The sequence below is a fragment of the Cherax quadricarinatus genome, chromosome 41 (assembly GCF_038502225.1).
Source record: "Cherax quadricarinatus isolate ZL_2023a chromosome 41, ASM3850222v1, whole genome shotgun sequence".
NCBI lineage: Eukaryota > Metazoa > Arthropoda > Malacostraca > Decapoda > Parastacidae > Cherax > Cherax quadricarinatus.
The window spans coordinates 23,672,058-23,699,866 of record NC_091332.1 but is presented as its reverse complement, the minus strand read 5'-3'; the positions used below and the strand labels follow the sequence as shown (position 1 = coordinate 23,699,866).

The following is a 27,809-nucleotide window of genomic DNA, read 5'->3' as shown; positions in this document are numbered from 1 at the left end:
TTCCATTATTTTTCATGGGGAAAATTAATTCGACTTACGATTTCGTCTAACGATGAGCTCTCTGGAACGGATTAACATCCTAAGTCGGGGGTTCACTGTAATGGAAATCCAATTAATCCATTCCAGACACTCAAAAGTATTAAACAAAATAATTTTTTACATGAAATATACATTTCTCTACACAAAAAACAACGATACATGAAGAATAAAACAATAATAACATCACACTTACCTTTACTATGGACTTGTTGATGAGTTATGAGACGGGAGGAGGGCAGAGGATGAAGGAGTTCTATTGTTTGGAAGCGGAATCCCCTTCCATAAAGACTTCAGGTAACAAGTCCTTTTCTGGTTTGTGTTTACCTGGAGTTTACCTGGAGAGAGTTCCGGGGGGTCAACGCCCCCGTGGCCCGGTCTGTGACCAGGCCTCCTGGTGGATCAGAGCCTGATCAACCAGGCTGTTGCTGCTGGCTGCACGCAAACCAACGTACGAGCCACAGCCCGGCTGGTCAGGAACCGACTTTAGTTGCTTGTCCAGTGCCAGCTTGAAGACTGCCAGGGGTCTGTTGGTAATCCCCCTTATGTATGCTGGGAGGCAGTTGAACAGTCTCAGGCCCCTGACACTTATTGTATGGTCTCTTAACGTGCTAGTGACACCCCTGCTTTTCATTGGGGGGATGTTGCATCGTCTGCCAAGTCTTTTGCTTTCGTAGCGAGTGATTTTCGTGTGCAAGTTCGGTACTAGTCCCTCTAGGATTTTCCAGGTGTATATAATCATGTATCTCTCCCGCCTGCGTTCCAGGGAATACAGGTTTAGGAACCTCAAGCGCTCCCAGTAATTGAGGTGTTTTATCTCCGTTATGCGCGCCGTGAAGGTTCTCTGTACATTTTCTAGGTCAGCAATTTCACCTGCCTTGAAAGGTGCTGTTAGTGTGCAGCAATATTCCAGCCTAGATAGAACAAGTGACCTGAAGAGTGTCATCATGGGCTTGGCCTCCCTAGTTTTGAAGGTTCTCATTATCCATCCTGTCATTTTTCTAGCAGATGCGATTGATACAATGTTATGGTCCTTGAAGGTGAGATCCTCCGACATGATCACTCCCAGGTCTTTGACGTTGGTGTTTCGCTCTATTTTGTGGCCAGAATTTGTTTTGTACTCTGATGAAGATTTAATTTCCTCATGTTTACCATATCTGAGTAATTGAAATTTCTCATCGTTGAACTTCATATTGTTTTCTGCAGCCCACTGGGAGTGCCTTTTCCTTCTGAGTAATATAGGTCCTGTTTGGCATTTTCTTCCTCAACAGGCTTCTTTCGTCACAACTGAACACTTGTTGGGGTTTTAATTTTTCAGCCTCTATATATGCCTTAAAGCCCTGCACATATTTTTCAGCCACTTTTTTGTCAGAACTGGCAGCCTCACCATGCCTTATCATACCATACCACCATCACAACCACTACAACCCTCTACCACCATCACTACCACCCTCTACCACCACCACAACCACTACCACCCTCTACCACAATCACAATCACTACCACCCCTCTACAACCACCACTGCAACCCTCTACCACCATCAGTACCACCCTCTACCACAACCACTGCAACCCTCTACCACCATCAGTACCACCCTCTACCACCATCGCAACCATTACCACCCTCTACCACCATCACAATTGCTACCACCCTCTACCACCACCACTACAACCCTTACCACCATCACTACCACCCTCTACCACCACTACTTTCGTATTTTTCTACAAACTTTTTCTTAAATTATATGTGTTTCTCACATTCTTTACCATAGGGCTGGCACTAAAAGCTTTCTTGGGGCCCATGGTGGCTTATTTAGCAGTTACAAGCACCAAAAACAATGGAATAATACAAAATATATCACATGTACTGGTTTTGTAAACAATGGCACACTGGCTGGTACATAAAGTGAGAGGCCGGGCCTGCTAAGGGCGCAGTGCCGACACGTTCAGAACGAAAGCTCCTAACCGAGCTTTTAGGTGTTATCTGAGCCAATTTTTTTATGCCAGAGTGAGGCGTTATCCGATTTTGGCTTTTGGTGTCATCTGATGTAGGTGATAACTGAGGGTACACTGTAGTTGTAATCTACGTGTCATTTCTTTCAGAAGATGAAAAGATCACAACACAATTCACAAACGCAGCTAGCTCTGAGAAAAGTCATACGAGACACATATACACAGAGGTCTGGGAGAAGGGGTGGGTGTTTTCCCTGCCCACAAATTGAACCATGTTAAGTTAATTTTATGAAGTGTATAAAATTATGCCACAATTTTTCAAAAGTTTAACAGCCAAAACGTTGGAAATAACCCCCTGTAATATAACGGTCTACTCTCTCTCTCTCAGTGTGTGTGTGTGTGTGTGTGTGTGTGTGTGTGTGTGTGTGTGTGTGTGTGTGTGTGTGTGTGTGTGTGTGTGTGTGTGTGTGTGTGTGGTGTGTGTGTTGTGTGTGTGTGTGGTGTGTGTGTGTGTGTGTGTGTGTGTGTGTGTGTGTGTGTGTGTGCATGTGTGTGTGCAAGTGTGTGTGCGTGTGTGTGTGCGTGTGTGTGTGCGTGTGTGCATGTGTGTGCATGTGTGTGCATGTGTGTGTGCACGTGTGTGTGCACGTGTGTGTGCGTGTGTGTGCGTGTGTGTGTGCATGTGTGTGTGCGTGTGTGTGTGCGTGTGTGTGTGCGTGTGTGTGTGCGTGTGTGTGTGCGTGTGTGTGTGCATGTGTGCGTGTGTGTGTGCATGTGTGTGTGCGTGTGTGTGTGCATGTGTGTACTCACCTAATTGTGGTTGCAGGGGTCGAGACTCAGCTCCTGGCCCCGCCTCTTCACTGATCGCTACTGGATCCTCTCTATCTCTGCTTCCTGAGCTTCCTGCCTCCACTACTTCACTTGCTAGGCTATTCCACTTGCTGACTACTCTATGACTGAAGAAATACTTCCTAACGTCCCTGTGACTCGTCTGAGTCTTCAGCTTCCAGTTGTGACCCCTTGTCCCTGTGTCCCCTCTCTGGAACATCCTATCTCTGTCCACCTTGTCTATTCCCCGCAGTATCTTGTATGTCGTTATCATGTCTCCCCTGACCCTTCTGTCCTCCAGTGTCGTCAGTCCGATTTCCCTTAACCTTTCCTTGTACGACATTCCCTTGAGCTCTGGGACTAGCCTTGTTGCAAACCTTTGTATTTTCTCTAACTTCTTGACGTGCTTGACCAGGTGTGGGTTCCAGACTGGTGCTGCATACTCCAGTATGGGCCTAACATACACAGTGTACAGTGTCTTGAACGATTCCTTATTAAGGTATCGGAACGCTAGTCTCAGGTTTGCCAGGCGCCCGTATGCTGCAGTGGTTATTTGGTTGATGTGTGCCTCCGGTGATGTGCTCGGTGTTATGGTCACCCCAAGGTCTTTCTCCCTGAGTGAGGTCTGTAGTCTTTGTCCACCTAGCCTATACTCTGTCTGCGGTCTTCTTTGCCCCTCCCCAATCTTCATGACTTTGCATTTGGCTGGATTGAATTCGAGAAGCCAGTTACTGGACCACATGTCCAGCCTCTCCAGGTCTCTTTGCAGTCCTGCCTCATCCTCGTCCGATTTAATTCTTCTCATCAGCTTCACGTCATCTGCGAACAGGGACACTTCAGAGTCTATTCCTTCCATCATGTCGTTCACATATATCAAAAATAGCACTGGTCCTAGAACTGACCCCTGTGGGACCCCGCTCGTAACAGGCGCCCACTGTGATACCTCTTCACGTACCATGACTCGTTGCTGCCTCCCTGTCAGGTATTCCCTTATCCATTGCAGTGCCCTTCCTTTTACGTGTGCCTGATCCTCCAGCTTCTGCACTAATCTCTTGTGGGGAACTGTGTCAAAGGCCTTCCTGCAGTCTAGGAAAACGCAATCTACCCAACCCTCTCTCTCGTGTCTTACTTCTGTTACCTTGTCATAAAACTCCAGGAGGTTTGTGATACAAGATTTGCCTTCCATGAACCCATGCTGGTTTTCATTTATAATCTTGTTCCTTTCCAGGTGTTCGACCACTCTCCTCCTGATAATCTTCTCCATGACCTTGCACACGATACATGTCAGAGACACAGGTCTGTAGTTTAGTGCCTCGTTTCTGTTTCCTTTCTTAAATATGGGGACTACATTAGCTGTCTTCCATTTCTCAGGTAGTTGCCCAGTTTCAAGGGATGTGTTGAAGATTGTGGTTAGAGGCACACACAGCATCTCTGCTCCTTCTCTAAGGACCCATGGGGAGATGTTGTCCGGTCCCATCGCCTTTGAGGTGTCAAGGTCACTTAAGAGCTTCTTCACCTCCTCCTCAGTTGTTCGTATGTCATCCAACACTTGTTGGTATATTCCCTCTTGATGTTCCCTTCTGTTCTGTCTTCCCACAGCCCTTCCTGTCTCTACTGTAAAAACTTCCTTAAATCTCCTGTTCAGCTCCTCACATAGCTCCTGATCATTTCTTGTGAGTTCTCCACCTTCTGTCCTTAATCTGATCACCTGGTCTTTGACTGTTGTCTTCCTCCTGATGTGGCTATACAACAGTTTCGGGTCAGTCTTGATTCTCGATGCTATGTCATTTTCATACTGTCGCTGGACCTCCCTCCTTACCTGTGCGTACTCATTCCTGGCTCTGCGACTGATCTCCCTATTTTCGAGTGTTCTCTGCCTTCTGTACTTTTTCCATTCTCTATTGCACTTTGTTTTTGCCTCCTTACACCGTCGGGTGAACCAGGGGCTTGTTCTGGTCTTCCCGTTGTTACTGTTGCCCTTGGGAATGAACCTTTCCACTGCCTCCTTGCATTTTGTTGCTACATATTCCATCATTTCATTTACTGGCTTTCCTGCCAGTTCTCTGTCCCACTGGACCTCCCGCAGGAAGTTCTTCAACCCTATGTAGTCCCCTCTTTTATAGTCAGGTTTTTCCCATTCTACTCCTGTTATTCTCTCCACTTGCAGCTCTACTATGTATTCAAAGCACAGAACCACATGGTCGCTAGCTCCTAGGGGACTCTCATACTTGATGTCCTCAATGTCTGAGCTGCCCAGGGTGAACACAAGGTCCAATCTTGCTGGTTCATCCTCCCCTCTCACTCTGGTAGTGTCCTTAACATGTTGGTGCATGAGGTTTTCCAGCACCACGTCCAACATCCTGGCTCTCCATGTTTCGGGACCCCCATGTGGCTCCAGGTTTTCCCAGTCAATCTCCCTGTGGTTGAAATCCCCCATAACCAGCAACTTTGCTCTGCTGGAGTGAGCTCTTCTTGCCACCTCAGCAAGTGTGTCCACCATTGCTCTGTTGCTCTCTTCATATTCCTCTCTTGGCCTCCTGCAGTTCTGTGGTGGATTATACATCACTGCAATGACCACTTTGTGTTCCCCCGACTGAAGTGTACCTGCTATGTAGTCTCTTTCTCCCGTCTCATCTATTCCTTCCATTTTCTCGAATTTCCATCTGTTTTTTACGAGCAGAGCAACCCCACCTCCCCCCCTGCCCCTTCTATCTTTCCTCATGATCTGGTATCCTGGTGGGAAGATTGCATCTGTTATTGTCTCCGTGAGTTTTGTTTCTGTAACTGCTATGATGTCTGGGGACTTCTCATTGATTCTTTCTTGCCATTCCTCATGTTTATTCGTTAATCCATCTGCATTTGTGTACCAAACCTTCAACTTCTGTTCTAATACTGTAACTGTGGTGCGGGGGGTGGAAACAGAGGGATCGGTGTGTGATGGTTGGTTTGGATTGTTCAGTTGCCTTGGGGGTGTCGTGGCTGGAGTCCTTCTGCAGGTGTTTCTGGGGGGTGCGCTTGTCCTTCCATTTGATCCTGGGTTATTCTGCTCTCCTTTTTCGTTTCCTCCCATTTCTCCTTTCGTTTTTGAACTCTCTCTTTCATTGTCTTCCTTTCGTCCTGTGTTCTGTCTCGGTCGAGGTACACACTCCGGAACTCCTGCTTGCCTCTCAGCCGTGCTTTCTCCTGCAGGATCATGGTTCGGGTTGATTCTGCCTTGAAAATTACTTTGAGAGGCCGATTCCTTTTCTTTGTGAACCACCCAATTCTCCGAAAATTTGCCACCTGGGTCATGTCCCCCTCGCCTATCACCTTCATGATGTCTTCAATCGCTTTTTTCTCCTCCTGCTTTCTTTCATCATAAGTTTCCCCTTTAGCTTCGTCTAGCCCATAGACAAACACGGATCTCTCCCTTTCCACCTCCCACTGTGACTCCCATTGCATCCTCTGATGTGTGTGCGTGTGTGTGCGTGTGTGTGCGTGTGTGTGCGTGTGTGTGTGTGCGTGTGCGTGTGTGTGTGCGTGTGTGTGCGTGTGTGTGTGCGCGTGTGTGTGCGTGTGCGTGTGCGTGTGTGCGTGTGTGTGTGCGTGTGTGCATGTGTGCGTGTGTGTACTTACCTAATTGTACTCACCTAATTGTGGTTGCACGGGTCGAGACTCAGCTCCTGGCCCCACCTCTTCACTGATCGCTTCTAGGTCCTCTCTCTCTCTGCTTCCTGAGCTGTATCATACCTTGTGTGTGTGTGTGTGTGTGTGTGTGTGTGTGTGTGTGTGTGTGTGTGTGTGTGTGTGTGTGTGTGTGTGTGTGTGTGTGTGTGTGTTGTGATGTGGGTGTGGGTGTTGTGAAGTGTGAGTGTTGTGAAGTGTGTGTGGGTGTTGTGGTGTGTGTGTGTGTGTGTGTGTGTGTGTGTGTGTGTGTGTGTGTGTGTGTGTGTGTGTGTGTGTGTGTGTGTGTGTGTGTGTGTGTGTGTGTGTGGGTGTTGTGAAGTGTGAGTGTTGTGAAGTGTGTGTGGGTGTTGTGAAGTGTGTGTGGGTGTTGTGAAGTGTGTGTGGGTGTTGTGAAGTGTGTTTGGGTGTTGTGAAGTGTGTTTGGGTGTATGTGGGTGTTGTGAAGCGTGTGTGGGTGTTGTGAAGTGTGTGTGGGTGTTGTGAAGTGTGTGTGGGTTATGTGATGTGTGGGTTATGTGATGTGTGGGTGTTGTGATGTGCAGGTGAGTGTGGGTGTGATGTGTGTGTGGGTGTGATGTGTGGGTGTGATGTGTGTGTGTGGGTGTTGTGATGTTTATGTGGGTGTTGTGCATGTAGGTGTTGTGATATGTAGGTGTTGTGTGTGTAGGTGTTGTGATGTGTGTGGGTGTGATGGTGTGGGTGTTGTGATGTTTGTGTGTAGATGTTGTGATGTTTGTGTGTTGTGATGTGTGTAGGTGTTGATGTATGTATGTGTGTGTGTGTGTGTGCGTGCATGCGTGCGTGCGTGCGCGCGTGTGTGTGTGTGTGTGTGTGTGTGTGTGTGTGTGTGTGTGTGTGTGTGTGTGTGTGTGTGTGTGTGTGTGTGTACTCACCTAATTGTGGTTGCAGGGGTCGAGACTCAGTTCCTGGCCCCACCTCTTCACTGATCGCTACTGGGTCCTCTCTCTCTCTCTGCTCCATGAGCTTTGTCATACCTCTTCTTAAAACTATGTATGGTTCCTGCCTCCACTACTTCACTTGCTAGGCTATTCCACTTGTTGATAACTCTATGACTGAAGAAATACTTCCTAACGTCCCTGTGACTCGTCCGAGTCTTCAGCTTCCAGTTGTGACCCCTTGTCCCTGTGTCCCCTCTCTGGAACATCCTATCTCTGTTCACCTTGTCTATTCCCCACAGTATCTTGTATGTCGTTATCATGTCTCCCCTGACCCTTCTGTCCTCCAGTGTCGTCAGTCCGATTTCCCTTAACCTTTCCTCGTACGACATTCCCTTGAGCTCTGGGACAAGCCTTGTTGCAAACCTTTGTACTTTCTCTAACTTCCTGACATGCTTGACCAGGTGTGGGTTCCAGACTGGTGCTGCATACTCCAGTATGGGCCTAACATACACAGTGTACAGTGTCTTGAACGATTCCTTATTAAGGTATCGGAACGCTATTCTCAGGTTTGCCAGGCGCCCGTATGCTGCAGCGGTTATTTGGTTGATGTGTGCCTCCGGTGATGCGCTCGGTGTTATGGTCACCCTAAGGTCTTTCTCCCTGAGTGAGGTCTGTAGTCTTTGTCCACCTAGCCTATACTCTGTCTGCGGTCTTCTTTGCCCCTCCCCAATCTTTATGACTTTGCATTTGGCTGGATTGAATTCGAGAAGCCAGTTACTGGACCACATGTCCAGCCTGTCCAGGTCTCTTTGCAGTCCTGCCTCATCCTCGTCCGATTTAATTCTTCTCATCAACTTCACGTCATCTGCAAACAGGGACACTTCAGAGTCTATTCCTTCCATCATGTCATTCACATATATCAAAAATAGCACTGGTCCTAGAACTGACCCCTGTGGGACCCCGCTCGTAACAGGCGCCCACTGTGATACCTCTTCACGTACCATGACTCGTTGCTGCCTCCCTGTCAGGTATTCCCTTATCCATTGCAGTGCCCTCCCTTTTACATGTGCCTGATCCTCCAGCTTCTGCACTAATCTCTTGTGGAGAACTGTGTCAAAGGCCTTCCTGCAGTCTAGGAAAACGCAATCTACCCACCCCTCTCTCTCGTGTCTTACTTCTGTTACCTTGTCATAAAACTCCAGGAGGTTTGTGATACAAGATTTGCCTTCCATGAACCCATGCTGGTTTTCATTCATAATCTTGTTCCTTTCCAGGTGTTCGACCACTCTCCTCCTGATAATCTTCTCCATGACTTTGCACACAATACATGTCAGAGAGAAAGGTCTGTAGTTTAGTGCATCGTTTCTGTTTCCTTTCTTAAATATGGGGACTACATTAGCTGTCTTCCATTTCTCAGGTAGTTGCCCAGTTTCAAGGGATGTGTGTGTGTGTGTGTGTGTGTGTGTGTGTGTGTGTGTGTGTGTGTGTGTGTGTGTGTGTGTGTGTGTGTATATATATATATATACATGTATATGTGTGTGTATATATGTGTATATATGTGTAGGTTGGTAGACAGCAACCACCCAGGGAAGTACTACCGTCCTGCCAGATGACTGTGAAACAAAAACCTGTAACTGTTTTGCATGATGGTAGGATTGCTGGTTTCTTTTTCTGTCTCATAAACACACTAAGATAACAGGGATATCTTGCTACTCCTACTTACACTTTGGTCACACTTCACAGACACGCACATGCATATATATATATACATACATCTAGGTTTTTCTCCTTTTTCTAAATAGCTCTTGTTCTTTTTTATTTCTTCTATTGTCCATGGGGAAGTGGAAAAGAATCTTTCCTCCGTAAGCCATGCGTGTCGTATGAGGCGACTAAAATGCCGGGAGCAATGGGCTAGTAACCCCTTCTCCTGTATACAATTACTAAAAAAGAGAAGAAGAAAAACTTTATAAAACTGGGTTGCTTAAATGTGCGTGGATGTAGTGCGGATGACAAGAAACAGATGATTGCTGATGTTATGAATGAAAAGAAGTTGGATGTCCTGGCCCTAAGCGAAACAAAGCTGAAGGGGGTAGGAGAGTTTCAGTGGGGGGAAATAAATGGGATTAAATCTGGAGTATCTGAGAGAGTTAGAGCAAAGGAAGGGGTAGCAGTAATGTTAAATGATCAGTTATGGAAGGAGAAAAGAGAATATGAATGTGTAAATTCAAGAATTATGTGGATTAAAGTAAAGGTTGGATGCGAGAAGTGGGTCATAATAAGCGTGTATGCACCTGGAGAAGAGAGGAATGCAGAGGAGAGAGAGAGATTTTGGGAGATGTTAAGTGAATGTATAGGAGCCTTTGAACCAAGTGAGAGAGTAATTGTGGTAGGGGACTTGAATGCTAAAGTAGGAGAAACTTTTAGAGAGGGTGTGGTAGGTAAGTTTGGGGTGCCAGGTGTGAATGATAATGGGAGCCCTTTGATTGAACTTTGTATAGAAAGGGGTTTAGTTATAGGTAATACATATTTTAAGAAAAAGAGGATAAATAAGTATACACGATATGATGTAGGGCGAAATGACAGTAGTTTGTTGGATTATGTATTGGTAGATAAAAGACTGTTGAGTAGACTTCAGGATGTACATGTTTATAGAGGGGCCACAGATATATCAGATCACTTTCTAGTTGTAGCTACACTGAGAGTAAAAGGTAGATGGGATACAAGGAGAATAGAAGCATCAGGGAAGAGAGAGGTGAAGGTTTATAAACTAAAAGAGGAGGCAGTTAGGGTAAGATATAAACAGCTATTGGAGGATAGATGGGCTAATGAGAGCATAGGCAATGGGGTCGAAGAGGTATGGGGTAGGTTTAAAAATGTAGTGTTAGAGTGTTCAGCAGAAGTTTGTGGTTACAGGAAAGTGGGTGCAGGAGGGAAGAGGAGCGATTGGTGGAATGATGATGTAAAGAGAGTAGTAAGGGAGAAAAAGTTAGCATATGAGAAGTTTTTACAAAGTAGAAGTGATGCAAGGAGGGAAGAGTATATGGAGAAAAAGAGAGAAGTTAAGAGAGTGGTGAAGCAATGTAAAAAGAGAGCAAATGAGAGAGTGGGTGAGATGTTATCAACAAATTTTGTTGAAAATAAGAAAAAGTTTTGGAGTGAGATTAACAAGTTAAGAAAGCCTAGAGAACAAATGGATTTGTCAGTTAAAAATAGGAGAGGAGAGTTATTAAATGGAGAGTTAGAGGTATTGGGAAGATGGAAGGAATATTTTGAGGAATTGTTAAATGTTGATGAAGATAGGGAAGCTGTGATTTCGTGTATAGGGCAAGGAGGAATAACATCTTGTAGGAGTGAGGAAGAGCCAGTTGTGAGTGTGGGGGAAGTTCGTGAGGCAGTAGGTAAAATGAAAGGGGGTAAGGCAGCCGGGATTGATGGGATAAAGATAGAAATGTTAAAAGCAGGTGGGGATATAGTTTTGGAGTGGTTGGTGCAATTATTTAATAAATGTATGGAAGAGGGTAAGGTACCTAGGGATTGGCAGAGAGCATGCATAGTTCCTTTGTATAAAGGCAAAGGGGATAAAAGAGAGTGCAAAAATTATAGGGGGATAAGTCTGTTGAGTGTACCTGGTAAAGTGTATGGTAGAGTTATAATTGAAAGAATTAAGAGTAAGACGGAGAATAGGATAGCAGATGAACAAGGAGGCTTTAGGAAAGGTAGGGGGTGTGTGGACCAGGTGTTTACAGTGAAACATATAAGTGAACAGTATTTAGATAAGGCTAAAGAGGTCTTTGTGGCATTTATGGATTTGGAAAAGGCATATGACAGGGTGGATAGGGGGGCAATGTGGCAGATGTTGCAAGTGTATGGTGTAGGAGGTAGGTTACTGAAAGCAGTGAAGAGTTTTTACGAGGATAGTGAGGCTCAAGTTAGAGTATGTAGGAAAGAGGGAAATTTTTTCCCAGTAAAAGTAGGCCTTAGACAAGGATGTGTGATGTCACCGTGGTTGTTTAATATATTTATAGATGGGGTTGTAAGAGAAGTAAATGCGAGGGTCTTGGCAAGAGGCGTGGAGTTAAAAGATAAAGAATCACACACAAAGTGGGAGTTGTCACAGCTGCTCTTTGCTGATGACACTGTGCTCTTGGGAGATTCTGAAGAGAAGTTGCAGAGATTGGTGGATGAATTTGGTAGGGTGTGCAAAAGAAGAAAATTAAAGGTGAATACAGGAAAGAGTAAGGTTATGAGGATAACAAAAAGATTAGGTGATGAAAGAATGAATATCAGATTGGAGGGAGAGAGTATGGAGGAGGTGAACGTATTCAGATATTTGGGAGTGGACGTGTCAGCGGATGGGTCTATGAAAGATGAGGTGAATCATAGAATTGATGAGGGAAAAAGAGTGAGTGGTGCACTTAGGAGTCTGTGGAGACAAAGAACTTTGTCCTTGGAGGCAAAGAGGGGAATGTATGAGAGTATAGTTTTACCAACGCTCTTATATGGGTGTGAAGCGTGGGTGATGAATGTTGCAGCGAGGAGAAGGCTGGAGGCAGTGGAGATGTCATGTCTGAGGGCAATGTGTGGTGTGAATATAATGCAGAGAATTCGTAGTTTGGAAGTTAGGAGGAGGTGCGGGATTACCAAAACTGTTGTCCAGAGGGCTGAGGAAGGGTTGTTGAGGTGGTTCGGACATGTAGAGAGAATGGAGCGAAACAGAATGACTTCAAGAGTGTATCAGTCTGTAGTGGAAGGAAGGCGGGGTAGGGGTCGGCCTAGGAAGGGTTGGAGGGAGGGGGTAAAGGAGGTTTTGTGTGCGAGGGGCTTGGACTTCCAGCAGGCATGCGTGAGCGTGTTTGATAGGAGTGAATGGAGACAAATGGTTTTTAATACTTGACGTGCTGTTGGAGTGTGAGCAAAGTAACATTTATGAAGGGATTCAGGGAAACCGGCAGGCCGGACTTGAGTCCTGGAGATGGGAAGTACAGTGCCTGCACTCTGAAGGAGGGGTGTTAATGTTGCAGTTTAAAAACTGTAGTGTAAAGCACCCTTCTGGCAAGACAGTGATGGAGTGAATGATGGTGAAAGTTTTTCTTTTTCGGGCCACCCTGCCTTGGTGGGAATCGGCCGGTGTGATAATAAAAAAAAAAAATAATATATATATATATATATATATATATATATATATATATATATATATATATATATATACAGCAGGGCCCCGCTTTACGGCGTTCCGCTAATACGGACATTTCAAATTATGACCAAAACTCGCTATACGGCTCCCCCACCTGTCTTTCTAATACGGTCACAGCGGCCCACCGAGTTTGTTTACATTCTCCCTGAGCACATCTCCTTATTATGTCTGGAAACTTTCCAAAATTTCAAGTGTTTTAAAGTTATTGTATATTTTATATGTATTGTACTTGATAATTAAACTTGTGTACACCTGTACCTAAATAAACTTATACACTGTGCTGGCATGTAGGTACACATTAAAATCACTAAGAGTCTCTCTACTCTTGATGCAATAATAATAATAATAATAATAATAATAATAATAATAATAATAATAATAATAATAGTAATAATAATAATCTCTTGGGCGCATTAATGTCGCATATTACGTTAATATAGACATTTCCCTTAATCTATCTATGATATTTTTTTCAAAATTATATAAGAAACACATTATGTAACACACAAACATGATACATGCACCCACAGTATAAAAATTTATACAAATATATACGAGATGTTTACCAAACGGTTTGTAGAAGTGTCGGAAGAATTACGTTTTCTCTAGCCCGTCACCTGTTACTAGGGATAACTGTAGAAAAATATTCCTTTCGTATGCCTTCACTTTATAGCTATAATTCTGTACTAACTTGTACACAGTGTAAGAGTATTTGTTTCGTGATTTAATTATTATAATAATAATAAAAATATTATAAGGTAAAAGTTTCACAAACTCTTACAAATGTACATGAATGAACTAAAACTGGACACGTATTAATACCGTCTATTTCGCCTGACCGAGTGATCGTCCACAACCTGTTCAGTTTGTTTGTTTACGCTGTCTGAGCTCGGTGTATCATTAAATGTTGTATATTACGTTAATATACACATTTTCATTAATCCGTGATATTTTTTTCAAAATTATATAATAAACACGATACATAACATAAATACATAACAACATATGTGTAGAGAACCTAGGATAACCCAAAAAAGTCAGAGTGACTTACTTCCATTGCCTTCACTCAGAGCATCATTTCTTCTCAAAATGATGTTACATGAGAATGGGAGTGTTCTTCTTTATTTATTCTACCGTATCAATGTAGAGACAACCTGTACACAATGTAACTTGTACACAAACCAGACGTGTACACTGTTTACAAAACTTACCTTCGCCTGGTTTGTTTACATAACTCTGCGCCTGTCCTCTCTCATGCACTCATTCTTTCTCTCTGGTATGGTAGCCTGGCTAACTACCATACATACCACACTTGATTTTTTACAATAAATACTACTCATCTCACCCTATATTTTAAGGTAAGTAATGAGTGAACTGTATATACATTTTATCGCTCTGGGATGCTTAAATATCATAGAATAGTATGTGTGGGTGGGTTGGCCTGGTATGGTAGCCTGGCTGACTACCATACATACCACACTTGATATTTTACAATAAATACTACTCATCTCACCCTATATTTTAAGGTAAGTAATGAGTGAACTGTATATACATTTTATCGCTCTGGGATGCTTAAATATCATAGAATAGTATGTGTGGAAAGAGTAAGGTTATGAGGATAACAAAAAGATTAGGTGATGAAAGATTGAATATCAGATTGGAGGGAGAGAGTATGGAGGAGGTGAACGTATTCAGATATTTGGGAGTGGACGTGTCAGCGGATGGGTCTATGAAAGATGAGGTGAATCATAGAATTGATGAGGGAAAAAGAGTGAGTGGTGCACTTAGGAGTCTGTGGAGACAAAGAACTTTGTCCTTGGAGGCAAAGAGGGGAATGTATGAGAGAATAGTTTTACCAACGCTCTTATATGGGTTTGAAGCGTGGGTGATGAATGTTGCAGCGAGGAGAAGGCTGGAGGCAGTGGAGATGTCATGTCTGAGGGCAATGTGTGGTGTGAATATAATGCAGAGAATTCGTAGTTTGGAAGTTAGGAGGAGGTGCGGGATTACCAAAACTGTTGTCCAGAGGGCTGAGGAAGGGTTGTTGAGGTGGTTCGGACATGTAGAGAGAATGGAGCAAAACAGAATGACTTCAAGAGTGTATCAGTCTGTAGTGGAAGGAAGGCGGGGTAGGGGTCGGCCTAGGAAAGGTTGGAGGGAGGGGGTAAAGGAGGTTTTGTGTGCGAGGGGCTTGGACTTCCAGGAGGCATGCATGAGCGTGTTTGATAGGAGTGAATGGAGACAAATGGTTTTTAATACTTGACGTGCTGTTGGAGTGTGAGCAAAGTAACATTTATGAAGGGATTCAGGGAAACCGGCAGGCCGGACTTGAGTCCTGGAGATGGGAAGTACAGTGCCTGCACTCTGAAGGAGGGGTGTTAATGTTGCAGTTTAAAAACTGTAGTGTAAAGCACCCTTCTGGCAAGACAGTGATGGAGTGAATGATGGTGAAAGTTTTTCTTTTTCGGGCCACCCTGCCTTGGTGGGAATCGGCCAGTGTGATAATAAATAATAAAATAATAAATAATAAGTTTGTGTGGGTGGGGTGGCCTGGTATGGTAGCCTGGCTGACTACCATACATACCACACTTGATTTCTTACAATAAATACTACTTGTCTCACTCTAGATTAAGACTATAAATATTTTAAGGTAAGTAATGAGTGCACTGTGTGTGTATTGTACTTTTTTATTGTTTTTTGATGCCTGGTTCTATTGCTAACATAATATATGTTAGTGTAAACTTGTTATCTAGTGTTTGTATGCATTTGTAAGTGGAAAAAAAGGGTGTTCCACTTTACGGCGGTAGCCTGGAACCTAACCAGCCGTAAAAGTGGGGCCCTCCTCTGTGTATGTGTGTGTGTGTGTGTGTGTGTGTGTGTGTGTGTATGTATGTATGTATGTATGTATGTATGTATGTATGTATGTATGTATGTATGTGTATATATATATATATATATATATATATATATATATATATATATATATATATATATATATATATATATATATATATATATATATATATATATATATATATATATATATTATATGCATGCAATAAGATCACAGTAAACAGGTGATTTCAAAATATGCAAAACAACCACTTTGAAAGAATAGAGAAATTCCAAGTGCTTTCGTAACTACTCACATTATCAAGGATAATGTGAGTAGTCACGAAAGCGTTGGAATTTCTCTATTCAAACAATATTGATAATTGTTTTTCATTCATCCATATCAGTAACAGTCTCTCTACCTCTTCAATTATTTGCGATCTCCGTTTTGAAAACATACTTGCACCTTTCGCAACAACAGCTTCCTTGATTGCCTTTCTGTTCAGCAAGATAATACAGATGGTTGAATGGAATTTGTTGTAGTGCCTTTCCAATCTTTCATCACCTAATCTTTTTGTTATCCTCATAACCTTACTCTTTCCAGTATTCACTTTTAATTTTCTTCTTTTGCATACCCTACCAAATTCATCCACCAACCTCTGCAACATCTCTTCAGAATCTCCCAAGAGCACAGTGTCATCAGCAAAGAGCAACTGTGACAACTCCCACTTTATGTGTGATTCTTTATCTTTTAACTCCACACCTCTTGCCAAGACCCTCGCATTTACTTCTCTTACAACTCCATCTATAAATATATTAAACAACCACGGTGACATCACACATCCTTGTCTAAGGCCTACTTTTACTGGGAAATAATCTCCCTCTTTCCTACATACTCTAACTTGAGCCTCACTATCCTCATAAAAACTCTTCACTGCTTTCAGTAACCTACCTCCTACACCATACACCTGCAACATCTGCCACATTGCCCCCCTATCCACCCTGTCATACGCCTTTTCCAAATCCATAAATGCCACAAAAACCTCTTTAGCCTTATCTAAATACTGTTCACTTATATGTTTCACTGTAAACACCTGGTCCACACACCCCCTACCTTTCCTAAAGCCTCCTTGTTCATCTGCTATCCTATTCTCCGTCTTACTCTTAATTCTTTCAATTATAACTCTACCATACACTTTACCAGGTACACTCAACAGACTTATCCCCCTATAATTTTTGCACTCTCTTTTGTCCCCTTTGCCTTTATACAAAGGAACTATGCATGCTCTCTGCCAATCCCTAGGTACCTTACCCTCTTCCATACATTTATTAAATAATTACACCAACCACTCCAAAACTATATCCCCACCTGCTTTTAACATTTCTATCTTTATCCCATCAATCCCGGCTGCCTTACCCCCTTTCATTTTACCTACTGCCTCACAAACTTCCCCCACACTCACAACTGGCTCTTCCTCATTTCTACAAGATGTTATTCCTCCTTGCCCTATACACGAAATCACAGCTTCCCTATCTTCATCAACATTTAACAATTCCTCAAAATATTCCCTCCATCTTCCCAATACCTCTAACTCTCCATTTAATAACTCTCCTCTCCTATTTTTAACTGACAAATCCATTTGTTCTCTAGGCTTCCTTAACTTGTTAATCTCACTCCAAAACTTTTTCTTATTTTCAACAAAATTTGGTGATAACATCTCACCCACTTTCTCATTTGCTCTCTTTTTACATTGCTTCACCACTCTCTTAACCTCTCTCTTTTTCTCCATATACTCTTCCCTCCTTTCATCACTTCTACTTTGTAAAAACTTCTCATATGCTAACTTTTTCTCCCTTACTACTCTCTTTACATCATCATTCCACCAATCGCTCCTCTTCCCTCCTGCACCCACTTTCCTGTAACTACAAACTTCTGCTGAACACTCTAACACTACATTTTTAAACCTACCCCATACCTCTTCGACCCCATTGCCTATGCTCTCATTAGCCCATCTATCCTCCAATAGCTGTTTATATCTTACCCTAACTACCTCCTCCTTTAGTTTATAAACCTTCACCTCTCTCTTCCCTGATGCTTCTATTCTCCTTGTATCCCATCTACCTTTTACTCTCAGTGTAGCTACAACTAGAAAGTGATCTGATATATCTGTGGCCCCTCTATAAACATGTACATCCTGAAGTCTACTCAACAGTCTTTTATCTACCAATACATAATCCAACAAGCTACTGTCATATCGCCCTACATCATATCTTGTATACTTATTTATCCTCTTTTTCTTAAAATATGTATTACCTATAACTAAACCCCTTTCTATACAAAGTTCAATCAAAGGGCTCCCATTATCATTTACACCTGGCACCCCAAACTTACCTACAACACCCTCTCTAAGTTCCTCCTACTTTAGCATTCAGGTCCCCTACCACAATTACTCTCTCACTTGGTTCAAAGGCTCCTATATATTCACTTAACATCTCCCAAAATCTCTCTCTCTCCTCTGCATTCCTCTCTTCTCCAGGTGCATACACGCTTATTATGACCCACTTCTCGCATCCAACCTTTACTTTAATCCACATAATTCTTGAATTTACACATTCATATTCTCTTTTCTCCTTCCATAACTGATCATTTAACATTACTGCTACCCCTTCCTTTGCTCTAACTCTCTCAGATACTCCAGATTTAATCCCATTTATTTCCCCCCACTGAAACTCTCCTACCCCCTTCAGTTTTGTTTCGCTTAGAGCCAGGACATCCAACTTCTTTTCATTCATAACATCAGCAATCATCTGTTTCTTGTCATCCGCACTACATCCACGCACATTTAAGCAACCCAGTTTTATAAAGTTTTTCTTCTTCTCTTTTTTAGTAAATGTATACAGGAGAAGGGGTTACTAGCCCATTGCTCCCGGCATTTTAGTCGCCTCATACGACACGCATGGCTTACGGAGGAAAGATTCTTTTCCACTTCCCCATGGACAATAGAAGAAATAAAAAGGGACAAGAGTTATTTAGAAAAAGGAGAAAAACCTAGATGTATGTATATATATATATGCATGTGCGTGTCTGTGAAGTGTGACCAAAGTGTAAGTAGGAGTAGCAAGATATCCCTGTTATCTAGCGTGTTTATGAGACAGAAAAAGAAACCAGCAATCCTACCATCATGCAAAACAGTTACAGGTTTTTGTTTCACAGTCATCTGGCAGGACGGTAGTACTTCCCTGGGTGGTTGCTGTCTACCAACCTACTACCTACTACCAACCTACTACCTATACTTTACATATTGTCGGTAATTCTACCAACTTTATTACAATCTGTCGGACACCGCAACATAATGGACATTTCATGCAGACGTTATTTGGACACCCTTCTTCGTGCTCACAGCTATCGCAACAGACACAACTTCCTACAAGATTGCCTGGCAGAGAAGGTGATCCCTAAGTCTACTCCTGCACAACTCTCCAACTCCAAGCACCCCTTCTCTCCAGCTACCCAAGCTTACTTAACTGAATGTGCCGAAGAACTTTCTAGCATCGCTAAGGAAACCTTTGAAACTGCAAGGAATATGAGGGCCAATCTTCAGATTGACCAACACACTGCTGAGCATATTCTCAGCACAGTCACCACAGCTAACCTCCAACAGAAGATCAAACTCAATCGCAAACTTCAGTACCTCTGCACTAACAGTCGATGGAAGGAAATGGGACGCGAATCCCTGATAAACAACTTATCGTCACGCACCTTAACCGACTACGAGAAACAAGCACTGAGTCTGGGACTCAAATTTACCACCAACATACGCAAACCTAACTATCAATTCAATCTAGTTACCAGGAACCATAGACACAGTGACAGCAACTTCCAGAAGGGTTATATACAGGGCCTTCTCACTGCAGCTTTATGTGAACCTTCTTCTTCTAATCTTCCTAGACGATACATCACTGCCCTTAACCCTTTCAGGGTCCGTCCCGTAGATCTACGGCTTTACGTTCAGGGTCCAAACCGTAGATCTACGCCATGAGCTCAGCTCACTCTGATAAACTGTGAGTGGTACATTTGGGCCTAGATATGAGAGAATACATCTATGTGGTATGTGTGCACCACATAAAACAGATCCTGCAGCACACTGTGTATAATGAGAGAAAAAAAATGAAATCATGATTTTTCGATTAAAACAGCAACTTTGCAGTGTTTTTTCGTATGTTTTTTTATAGTTGTATTTGCGATTTCTTGGTCTCATTTGATAGAATGGAAGACATATTACAGAAATAGAGATGATTTTGATTGGTTTTAGCACTGGAAATGGCTTGAAACTGAGCTCAAAATAGCAGAAATGTTAAATTTTTGCCGATATTCAAGAGTAAACAAACGACCTCACACGTCTAATACACGTCAGCTGGTGGGTCTAATATACATTCACAAATATGGTGATGATATTTATACAATTATTACAGTATTGCATAACAGTAAATCTTCTATTTTTTGGTGTGAATAAAAATTCATTATGTGAATAAAAAATCAAAATGGAATTTATTTGTAAAGCCTCAAAACATAACTAATGAACAGAGGAAATGTTAGTTTAGTGCCAGGAATGCCTACATTGTTCATTCTGGACCCTATTTTGAAATTGGAATATTTTGAACTTTGTGTTAAATTGGCCAAATTAACAATTTCCGATCACTTTATTTTGTAGTTGAAACAGTTGACTTGGTGATTTCTTGTGTTCAATCGATAGAATAGAAGTAATACTAGTGAAATAGCTAAGAATTTGGTTGATTGGAATAATGTAATTGGCCTAAAATGGGAGTCAAAGTCGGCAAAATCGCCAATTCGTAAATATCGCTGACACATCAAAATTCGCGAGAGCATAATTTCGTCAATTTTCCACCAAATTTCGTACTTTTTGTTTTATTACCTTCACAAAAAGATTCTCTACGATTTCATAAGAAAAAATAACAAATTTTTTTTTTGAAAATTCTTGGACACTGGTGCTTGACTCCAGATTTGGGCCTTGGACCCTGAAAGGGTTAAGAACCTCGCCAACGACCCCAACATTACCGTCACCACCGCCGACAAAGGAGGTGGAGTCGTCATACTCAACACCAGTGACTACAACACTAAAATGATGGACCTTTTGAATGATCAATCTACATACGAACCCATCAGCACTCAACAGTGGGAGACGCTCACCAAAGATTTTCTATACAAAACCAGACAAATACTCAAACGCACTAGAGAAGGGAAGAAACTTCTGCACTTGTTACCAAGCAACCCTAAACCAGCACACATGTATGGTTTACCCAAGACCCATAAACACAATATTCCTCTCAGACCAATCACGTCAGGAATAGGCAGTGCTCCACACAAACTAGCCGGAGTTCTTGCCAAACATCTTTCCTGCCTTCTGGGGACCATCAGCTCCGCTCATCTTAAACACTCAACCTTCTCAACCGCATCCGAAACCTCTCCATCCATAACAAGAAACTAAGCAGTTTGGACGTGACTTCCCTCTTCACAAAAGTAGCTACCAAAAAAGCCATCGAGGTTCTATGACGTAAAGTCAACCAGGACCTTAATCTTCCTCTACCTCCCGGAGATTTTGTTGACTTGACTGAACTCTGTGTTAATTTCAACTGTTTTTCTTTCAATAACAAGCTCTACAAACAAACCTACGGCATGGGAATGGGGTCCCCCATCAGTGCCGTCCTAGCCAACTTATACATGGAACACCTAGAGTCCGAACACTTCGCCAACATCATCCCTTCAAGCGTCACTTGGTTACGTTACGTGGACGACGTCCTCGTAATAACTCCCAAACGTTTTGATGTACGGAATCTTCAGGCAAGGCTCAACGCAGTTGAACCGGCGATCCAGTTTACACTAGAAGAAGAGTCCAATGACAAGCTACCTTTCCTCGACGTCCTCATTCACAAAGTAGACAACAACCTAAGATTTCAAGTTTATCGGAAACCCACCAATAAAAATGATCTCACACACTTCTATTCCAGTCAAGATACCAAGACCAAAAGAGGCATCATCATCGGGTTTTTCCTAAGAGCATACCGAATTTGTAGTCCTGAGTTTCTTGACGAGGAATGTACATACATTCACCAAACATTCACTGAGTTACATTTTCCTTCTTTTTTCATCAAAGACTGCAAGAAAAGAGCTCTTCAGATCATTAATTCTCCACGCACCAACACCACTCCCAACAAAGTTATAATTCTACCCAACAGCCAGGTTGCACTGAACGTCTCAAAAGTACTTTCACAAGCTAACACCGGAGTCGCCATCGCTTCTAGCACTTCAATAAAGGATCTAACCAGGACAAAATCCAAGCACCACGAACCAGTCAATGCAGGAGTTTACACTATACCCTGTGGAGGCTGTGACAAGATTTACGTAGGTGAAACAGCAAGAAACCTCGACACCCGCCTCAATGAACACATTAACGCATGTAGGAACGATAACTTGAACAACGCCTGTGTACAACACCGAAATTCCACCAATCATCTCATGAAATTCAGAGACGCCCAATTAGTGATCAAAGAAACTAATTTCCGCAGACGCAAGTGCCTCGAATCAGCACTGATCACTGTTTCGAATACAGTTAAACAAAACAACGGCACTTTCACCATCTCCGAAGTCTTAGCAAGAATCCTCCTGAAAACAGCAAACCCTGCCATCACATAGTCTCTCCTGTTATACTACACAAAGCACATTACAGAGAGTGAACACTGAAACAAGCTGCCTCTTTCCAGTCTATATTTGTCCAACCTATTTTTATGTTACCCAAGTAATAGCTTTTACTCATGTACGAATTAATTGCTCTGCCATATTGTATTACTTTTGTCACTGCTACTACTACTACTACTACCACCACTAGTGAACATCGAAATGGTACCTCACTAGTATTGCACCTCACTCTGAGCCTTTATATACCCTCTGTGTCCATGTATTGTTTGTAATGGCTTGATAAAGCTCCTGGAGAGCGAAACGTTGCCACAATAAAATGTCACATTAGTTGCACTTGTGTCCTTTTACTTTACAACTACTAAATAATAGAAATTTACCAGCAGTTTAACTGCTTGGGAAAATGGAACAAAAGGTGTAGTAATTATGAAGACTGTTCAATAACCTACAGTACATACATGTTTCCTAAACCACTCTTAAACATTTACCTTAGCAAAGTTTGTTTTCAGCACTGTAACACTGAGTCCTTAAGAGTAAATCTTTATATTGCCAGATATGTATGCAGAAGCAAGCATGCATGGTACACTCTTTAAATTAAAAACATGACAGAACAGACATAAAATTAATTTTTTTTCATTACCTTTATCTCTGTCTTCTCTGTTTCTTCTATTTGCTGTTTTAGACGCTGCTCTTCCTGAACAGCAGACTCAAGAGCAGCAGCATTGTTACGCATCTCTTCCTCATCCATCTGACTGTCACTATCATAATTCCTGTAACAAATTATGTATTTATGACAGCCAGCAACCAACTTTCCTACTACAACAGTATAAACTTACATACAGTGGAACCTCGGCGTTTGAACTTAATTGGCTCCTAGTTAGTGTTCAAAATGCAAAGAGTTCAATGTCTGAAACAGTATTTCCCAGACTAATTATCAGCCTCATATACTGCAGGATGTTGAAATGACTCTTCCAAAAGTCTCTACAAGTTATGTCAGTGTCAGAGCACTTCTGAAACAGGGCTTTCATGAAAAGTTTTCATATAACTGAACTTTAAACAAGTCGGCAAGTTCGGACTCCAGAAAAATTTTCAAAAAAAAAACAGGTAAATTTTTTCTGAACAAAATTGTTTGGACTCTGGTTTGTTTGAGGTCCAGTACGTTCAAACAGCAAGGTTCCACTGTACATATTAGTACTCTGTCTCTTATGCCCTGAGGTTACTATCTTTATCTACTTCCAAGTGTTTACCTGGAGTTTACCTGGAGAGAGTTCTGGGGGTCAATGCCCCTGCAGCCCAGTCTGTGACCAGGCCTCATGGTGGATCAAAGCCTGATCAATCAGGCTGTTACTGTAGACAGCCTGTACTGTCTGCACAGACAGCCCATGCTGTCTGCCAGCTTAGTTCATATTTTGCGGCACTAAGGTGCTGCCCTCTGTAGCTAGGCCTCTCGGTGGGCACGGCAGCCTGCCTGCCCTTGCCTCGCTCTCACTCTCACAGCGGCCTAGCAGGAAGACACAAGGCCTACTCCTAGCTCTCTCTCGTAGGATGGCCCTGCCCGGGCCATGGCCACAACACACAAGCCTGTGTACCCACCACGACTTAACAATAAAGTAAGAAGCCTCCGAAGACGTATCATTTACTCCCCGCTACCAGAACGCCAAACAATCTGGTTATATTACTGCTGGCTACACGCAATCCAACATACGAGCCACAGCCCGGCTGGTCAGGTACCGACTTTAGGTGCTTGTCCAGTGCCTGCTTGAAGACAGCCAGGGGTCTATTGGTAATCCCCCTTATGTATGCTGGGAGGCAGTTGGACAGTCTTGGGCCCCTGACACTTATTGTGTTGTCTCTTAACGTGCTAGTGACACCCCTGCTTTTCACTGAGGGGATGCTGCATCATCTGCTGAGTCTTTTGCTTTCGTAGTGAGTGATTTTCGTGTGCAAGTTCAGTACTAGTCCCTCTAGGATTTTCCAGGTGTATATAATCATGTATCTCTCCTGCCTGCAAGACTTTACAATAATTTTTATTACAAAAGTTATTTTGCAGAGGCTTTTTGCATCAAAAACACATTCATACAGTTTATACTCCTTCTTGCCAGCCATTTATATAAATTCAAAATTTTATTGGGACAAGCACTGATCCTTATACAGTAGCATGTCTATGGTGGCATTTCAACCTAAGAACATTTTCCCTCTTATCACTGTTTACTTTCTCCTTTGAGAGAAAAAATCAATCATTCCCTGTAATAGTTTCTCTTATATTCTTCCTGATTTGTACATTAGTCTTTCATTAGCAATTCTTACACGCTAACTAAAGTTTTCTTGAAATAGTTCATTTATTTACACTAAAAGAAGGTTCTCAATCTATATACAGTATATGATTTGTCAGAGAACAACACACATACTCTACGTTTGCAGACTATTTAAAGATCCTGTGGAAAACAAGTAATAAAAATAACCAAATCTTTGCAAGACAATAGAATAAAGTGAACATACAAAATGATATATGAATGATAGAATTTAATTAGGGAGTCACCCTGTCCTCATTCTCATGTGTTACAGTAAGACTTTATATCCAACAAGTAAACTTGACTTTGCAATTATGAGAACGTAAGTAATATCCTCACCATGCTTCGGCGGGAGATGGTTGATGCGTTAAAAAAAAAAAAATCCTCATGTTAACCCTTAACCCTTAAATGGTCCGAACGTACATATACGTTCACACGCGTAGTGCCCCAAACGTATATATACGTTTTATTTTTCATTCGTTCAAAATTGGGCCTATAGGCCTGAGTCGCCTGGACATGAGAGAATGGGTGTGCACACTCAGTGTGTGCAGTATACAAAAAATCTGGGACGCCTGAGTACCACATGGTAGGACCAGTTACATTCAGCTCCATCCTGGGTCAACATCATGGCACATCCTTGTGATTCACTCACGCCTCGTCGTATTAACACTCTACTATTCAAGGAAAGTGAATAGTAGATCGTGAGTTTAGTGGATTTGACACCAATGGGGCCAGTAATATTCAAGGAATTAGTGAAAATACCGACGATAACCCAGATGACCCTCAGCCCATCACCTCTGGGGTAGCGACACCAGTCCTAGGACCAAGCAACTCTGGGGTAGCCAATGTAGCCACAGCAGACCCTAGGCAAAGCACTTCCGGGGTGGCCAGTATGGCCGGCCACACAAGACCCTGGGCCAAGCACCTCTGGAGTGGCAAGTGTTACCCATAGGCAACTTCGCAAGAGGAAACTATCATTTTCCCGGTGCTTTAGTGATAGTGAAAGTGATGTAAGTGATGATGAGATTGATTTTATGCCAATCGAGGATTCGTCTAGTGATAGTGAAGTTCATTATTCACCAGTGAAGCGTACTTTTAGACATCATTATCTACGTTCAGGCAGTGTGCCATATGCAATCCCCAAGGGTCGTGACAGGTCACGATCCAAAACCCCGGCCACTGATAGTGAAAGTGATCATGAAGGGGAGTATGCGGGGATGGAGGAAGTAGTGGTGGGTGGCATGGTGCCTGGACCACATGGCGCAGTGGGTGGACAGACAAAGGACCGCCCAGCATCCCCACAACCCTGTGCTGCCTCCACTCCTGTCCCTCCTCCTGCCCCCCCTTGCCCCATGCCACAGGTCCACCCTGCACCATGTGATCGTGAGTGGAACTGGACACAAAGTATATTCGTGCCACAGCCTTGTGATTTTGATACTAGTGGAAGTGGTATCCTGCCAGAATGTCTCATAACGAATGAGTCTACAGAGTTAGACTATTTCCAGTTGTACTTTGACGAGCCTATAATGAACTTGATAGTGACCTAGACGAACAATTATTACCAGTATGTCATGAACAACACAGCAGAGGTTGGAGAATCATCACGGCTGCACAGGTGGAAAGACACAACAGTGGCTGAAATGTATTTATTCCTTGGCACTGTCATGCTTATGCCACATATCTATAAGAACAATATAAGTAATTACTGGTCTACAGACCACTTCATCAGTACTCCAGTTTTCCGTGACCTCCTTCCCTGCAACAGATTCACTCTGTTGCTACGAATGTTGCACTTCTCAGACAGAAACACGCCAAACAGAAATGACCTTCTATACAAACTCAGGGAACTGTTTATGTATTTGAAGCAGAAATTCAATGTATACTTTTATCCCTTCAAGAACATTGTTGTTGATGAGTCCTTGATTCTGTTCAAGGGATGCCTCTCATTCAAGCAATATATACCGAGCAAACGTAATTGCTTTGGTATAAAACTTTTTGTTATGCGTCACAGTGAGAGTGGTCTTGTGTTGGATGCAATTGTATACACAGGGAAAAACACACTCGATGATGACAGACGGATGTTGGGCATTTCCGGTGATGTTGTTCGCAGGATGATGGAACCATACCTTGGCAAGGGCCATACATTGCACACAGACAACTGGTATACAAGCCCTATGCTCGCTGATTTCCTACATGTGAACAATACTGATATATTTGGAACAGTGAGAAGGAATAGGAAACATATGCCAAGGTTCACTGGAGGCAGTGTTGAAGGTGAAGTGCAAGTGTTTCATGCTAATGACATCATGGCACTGACGTGGCATGACAAACGGGACGTGACATTGCTGTCAACCATCCACAGAAATGAGATGGTACAGACAGACTGAGCAAGTTCAACGAAGAACCTATTGTAAAGACAGCTTCTGTCGTGGACTATACGAACAATATATATTGCGAATAGTTGACAAGTGTGACATGATGATAGGGTTTGTTGACTGTGTGCGTAGGAGTCGCAAGTGGTATATAAAACTGTTTTTTCACCTTGTAGACATTGCAGTGCTCAATGCATTCAATGTGTTTGAAATAAAGACTGGAAAACGACAATGTTTTCCAGATTTCTCTCTGAATCTTGTCAAACAGATAGCAAGAAAGTATGGTACCACACCTGTACCTGCCCCTCAACAGCAACCTCTCACACCACAACCTGTCCCCCAACCACAGCCAGAGGGAAAAGTGCCAGACCGAAACACTCCTAACTGTCACTATCTGGTACCAATACCACCTACCCAAAAGAAGAAGAATGCCCAGAAAAAGTGTATTGTATGTGCTACCACCAAAAAACGACCCCAACAGCGGAAGGACACATGATTCATTTGTCACCAGTGTGGGGTGGCACTCTGTATGAATCCATGCTTCATGGAGTGTCATACAATTGTGGAGTACTAGAAACATAAGTGGGACATGTAAATACTTGTATATAGTTGTAGATAATAGAAAGTGATTCAGCCAGGTGTGCAAAATCACCTGTCAGTGTGTACATGTGTGTTTATGACAATATGATAATAATTTTGTATATAATATTGGTGTATAGACAAAAATTGGCATTGATATCAAAACAGTTACTATAAAACATAATTATCATATCATGAAAACCAACAAAATAAAAAAAATGGAAGAAAACGGTAAATATGTAGAATTTCTCCAAGCGGCAGCGCTCCACGTTGCTGTCAGGTGATCGCCAAGTGCCAACTTTGCGGCCTCATATCTCGGTAAGTACTGACATTAATTTTTTTTTATGTTAAAACACTTATAAAAATGTTCTCTTTTTTTCTATAAAAAAATTTATTTATTTTTTCAAAATATTAGGGGTGCTGCGCGAGTGAAAGTATATATAAGTT

General features: G+C 42.6%; 1 protein-coding gene across 1 annotated transcript in view; it reads right to left on the bottom strand.

Moving 5' to 3' along the window:
- The window catches only part of ssp3 (short spindle 3), a 355,022-nt gene that overhangs the window by 244,085 nt on the left and 83,128 nt on the right, over positions 1-27,809 (bottom strand). The window contains exon 8 of the mRNA XM_070092824.1: positions 22,761-22,890. Coding sequence (XP_069948925.1) covers positions 22,761-22,890 — 130 coding nt within the window. The remainder of the gene's footprint in view (positions 1-22,760; positions 22,891-27,809) is intronic.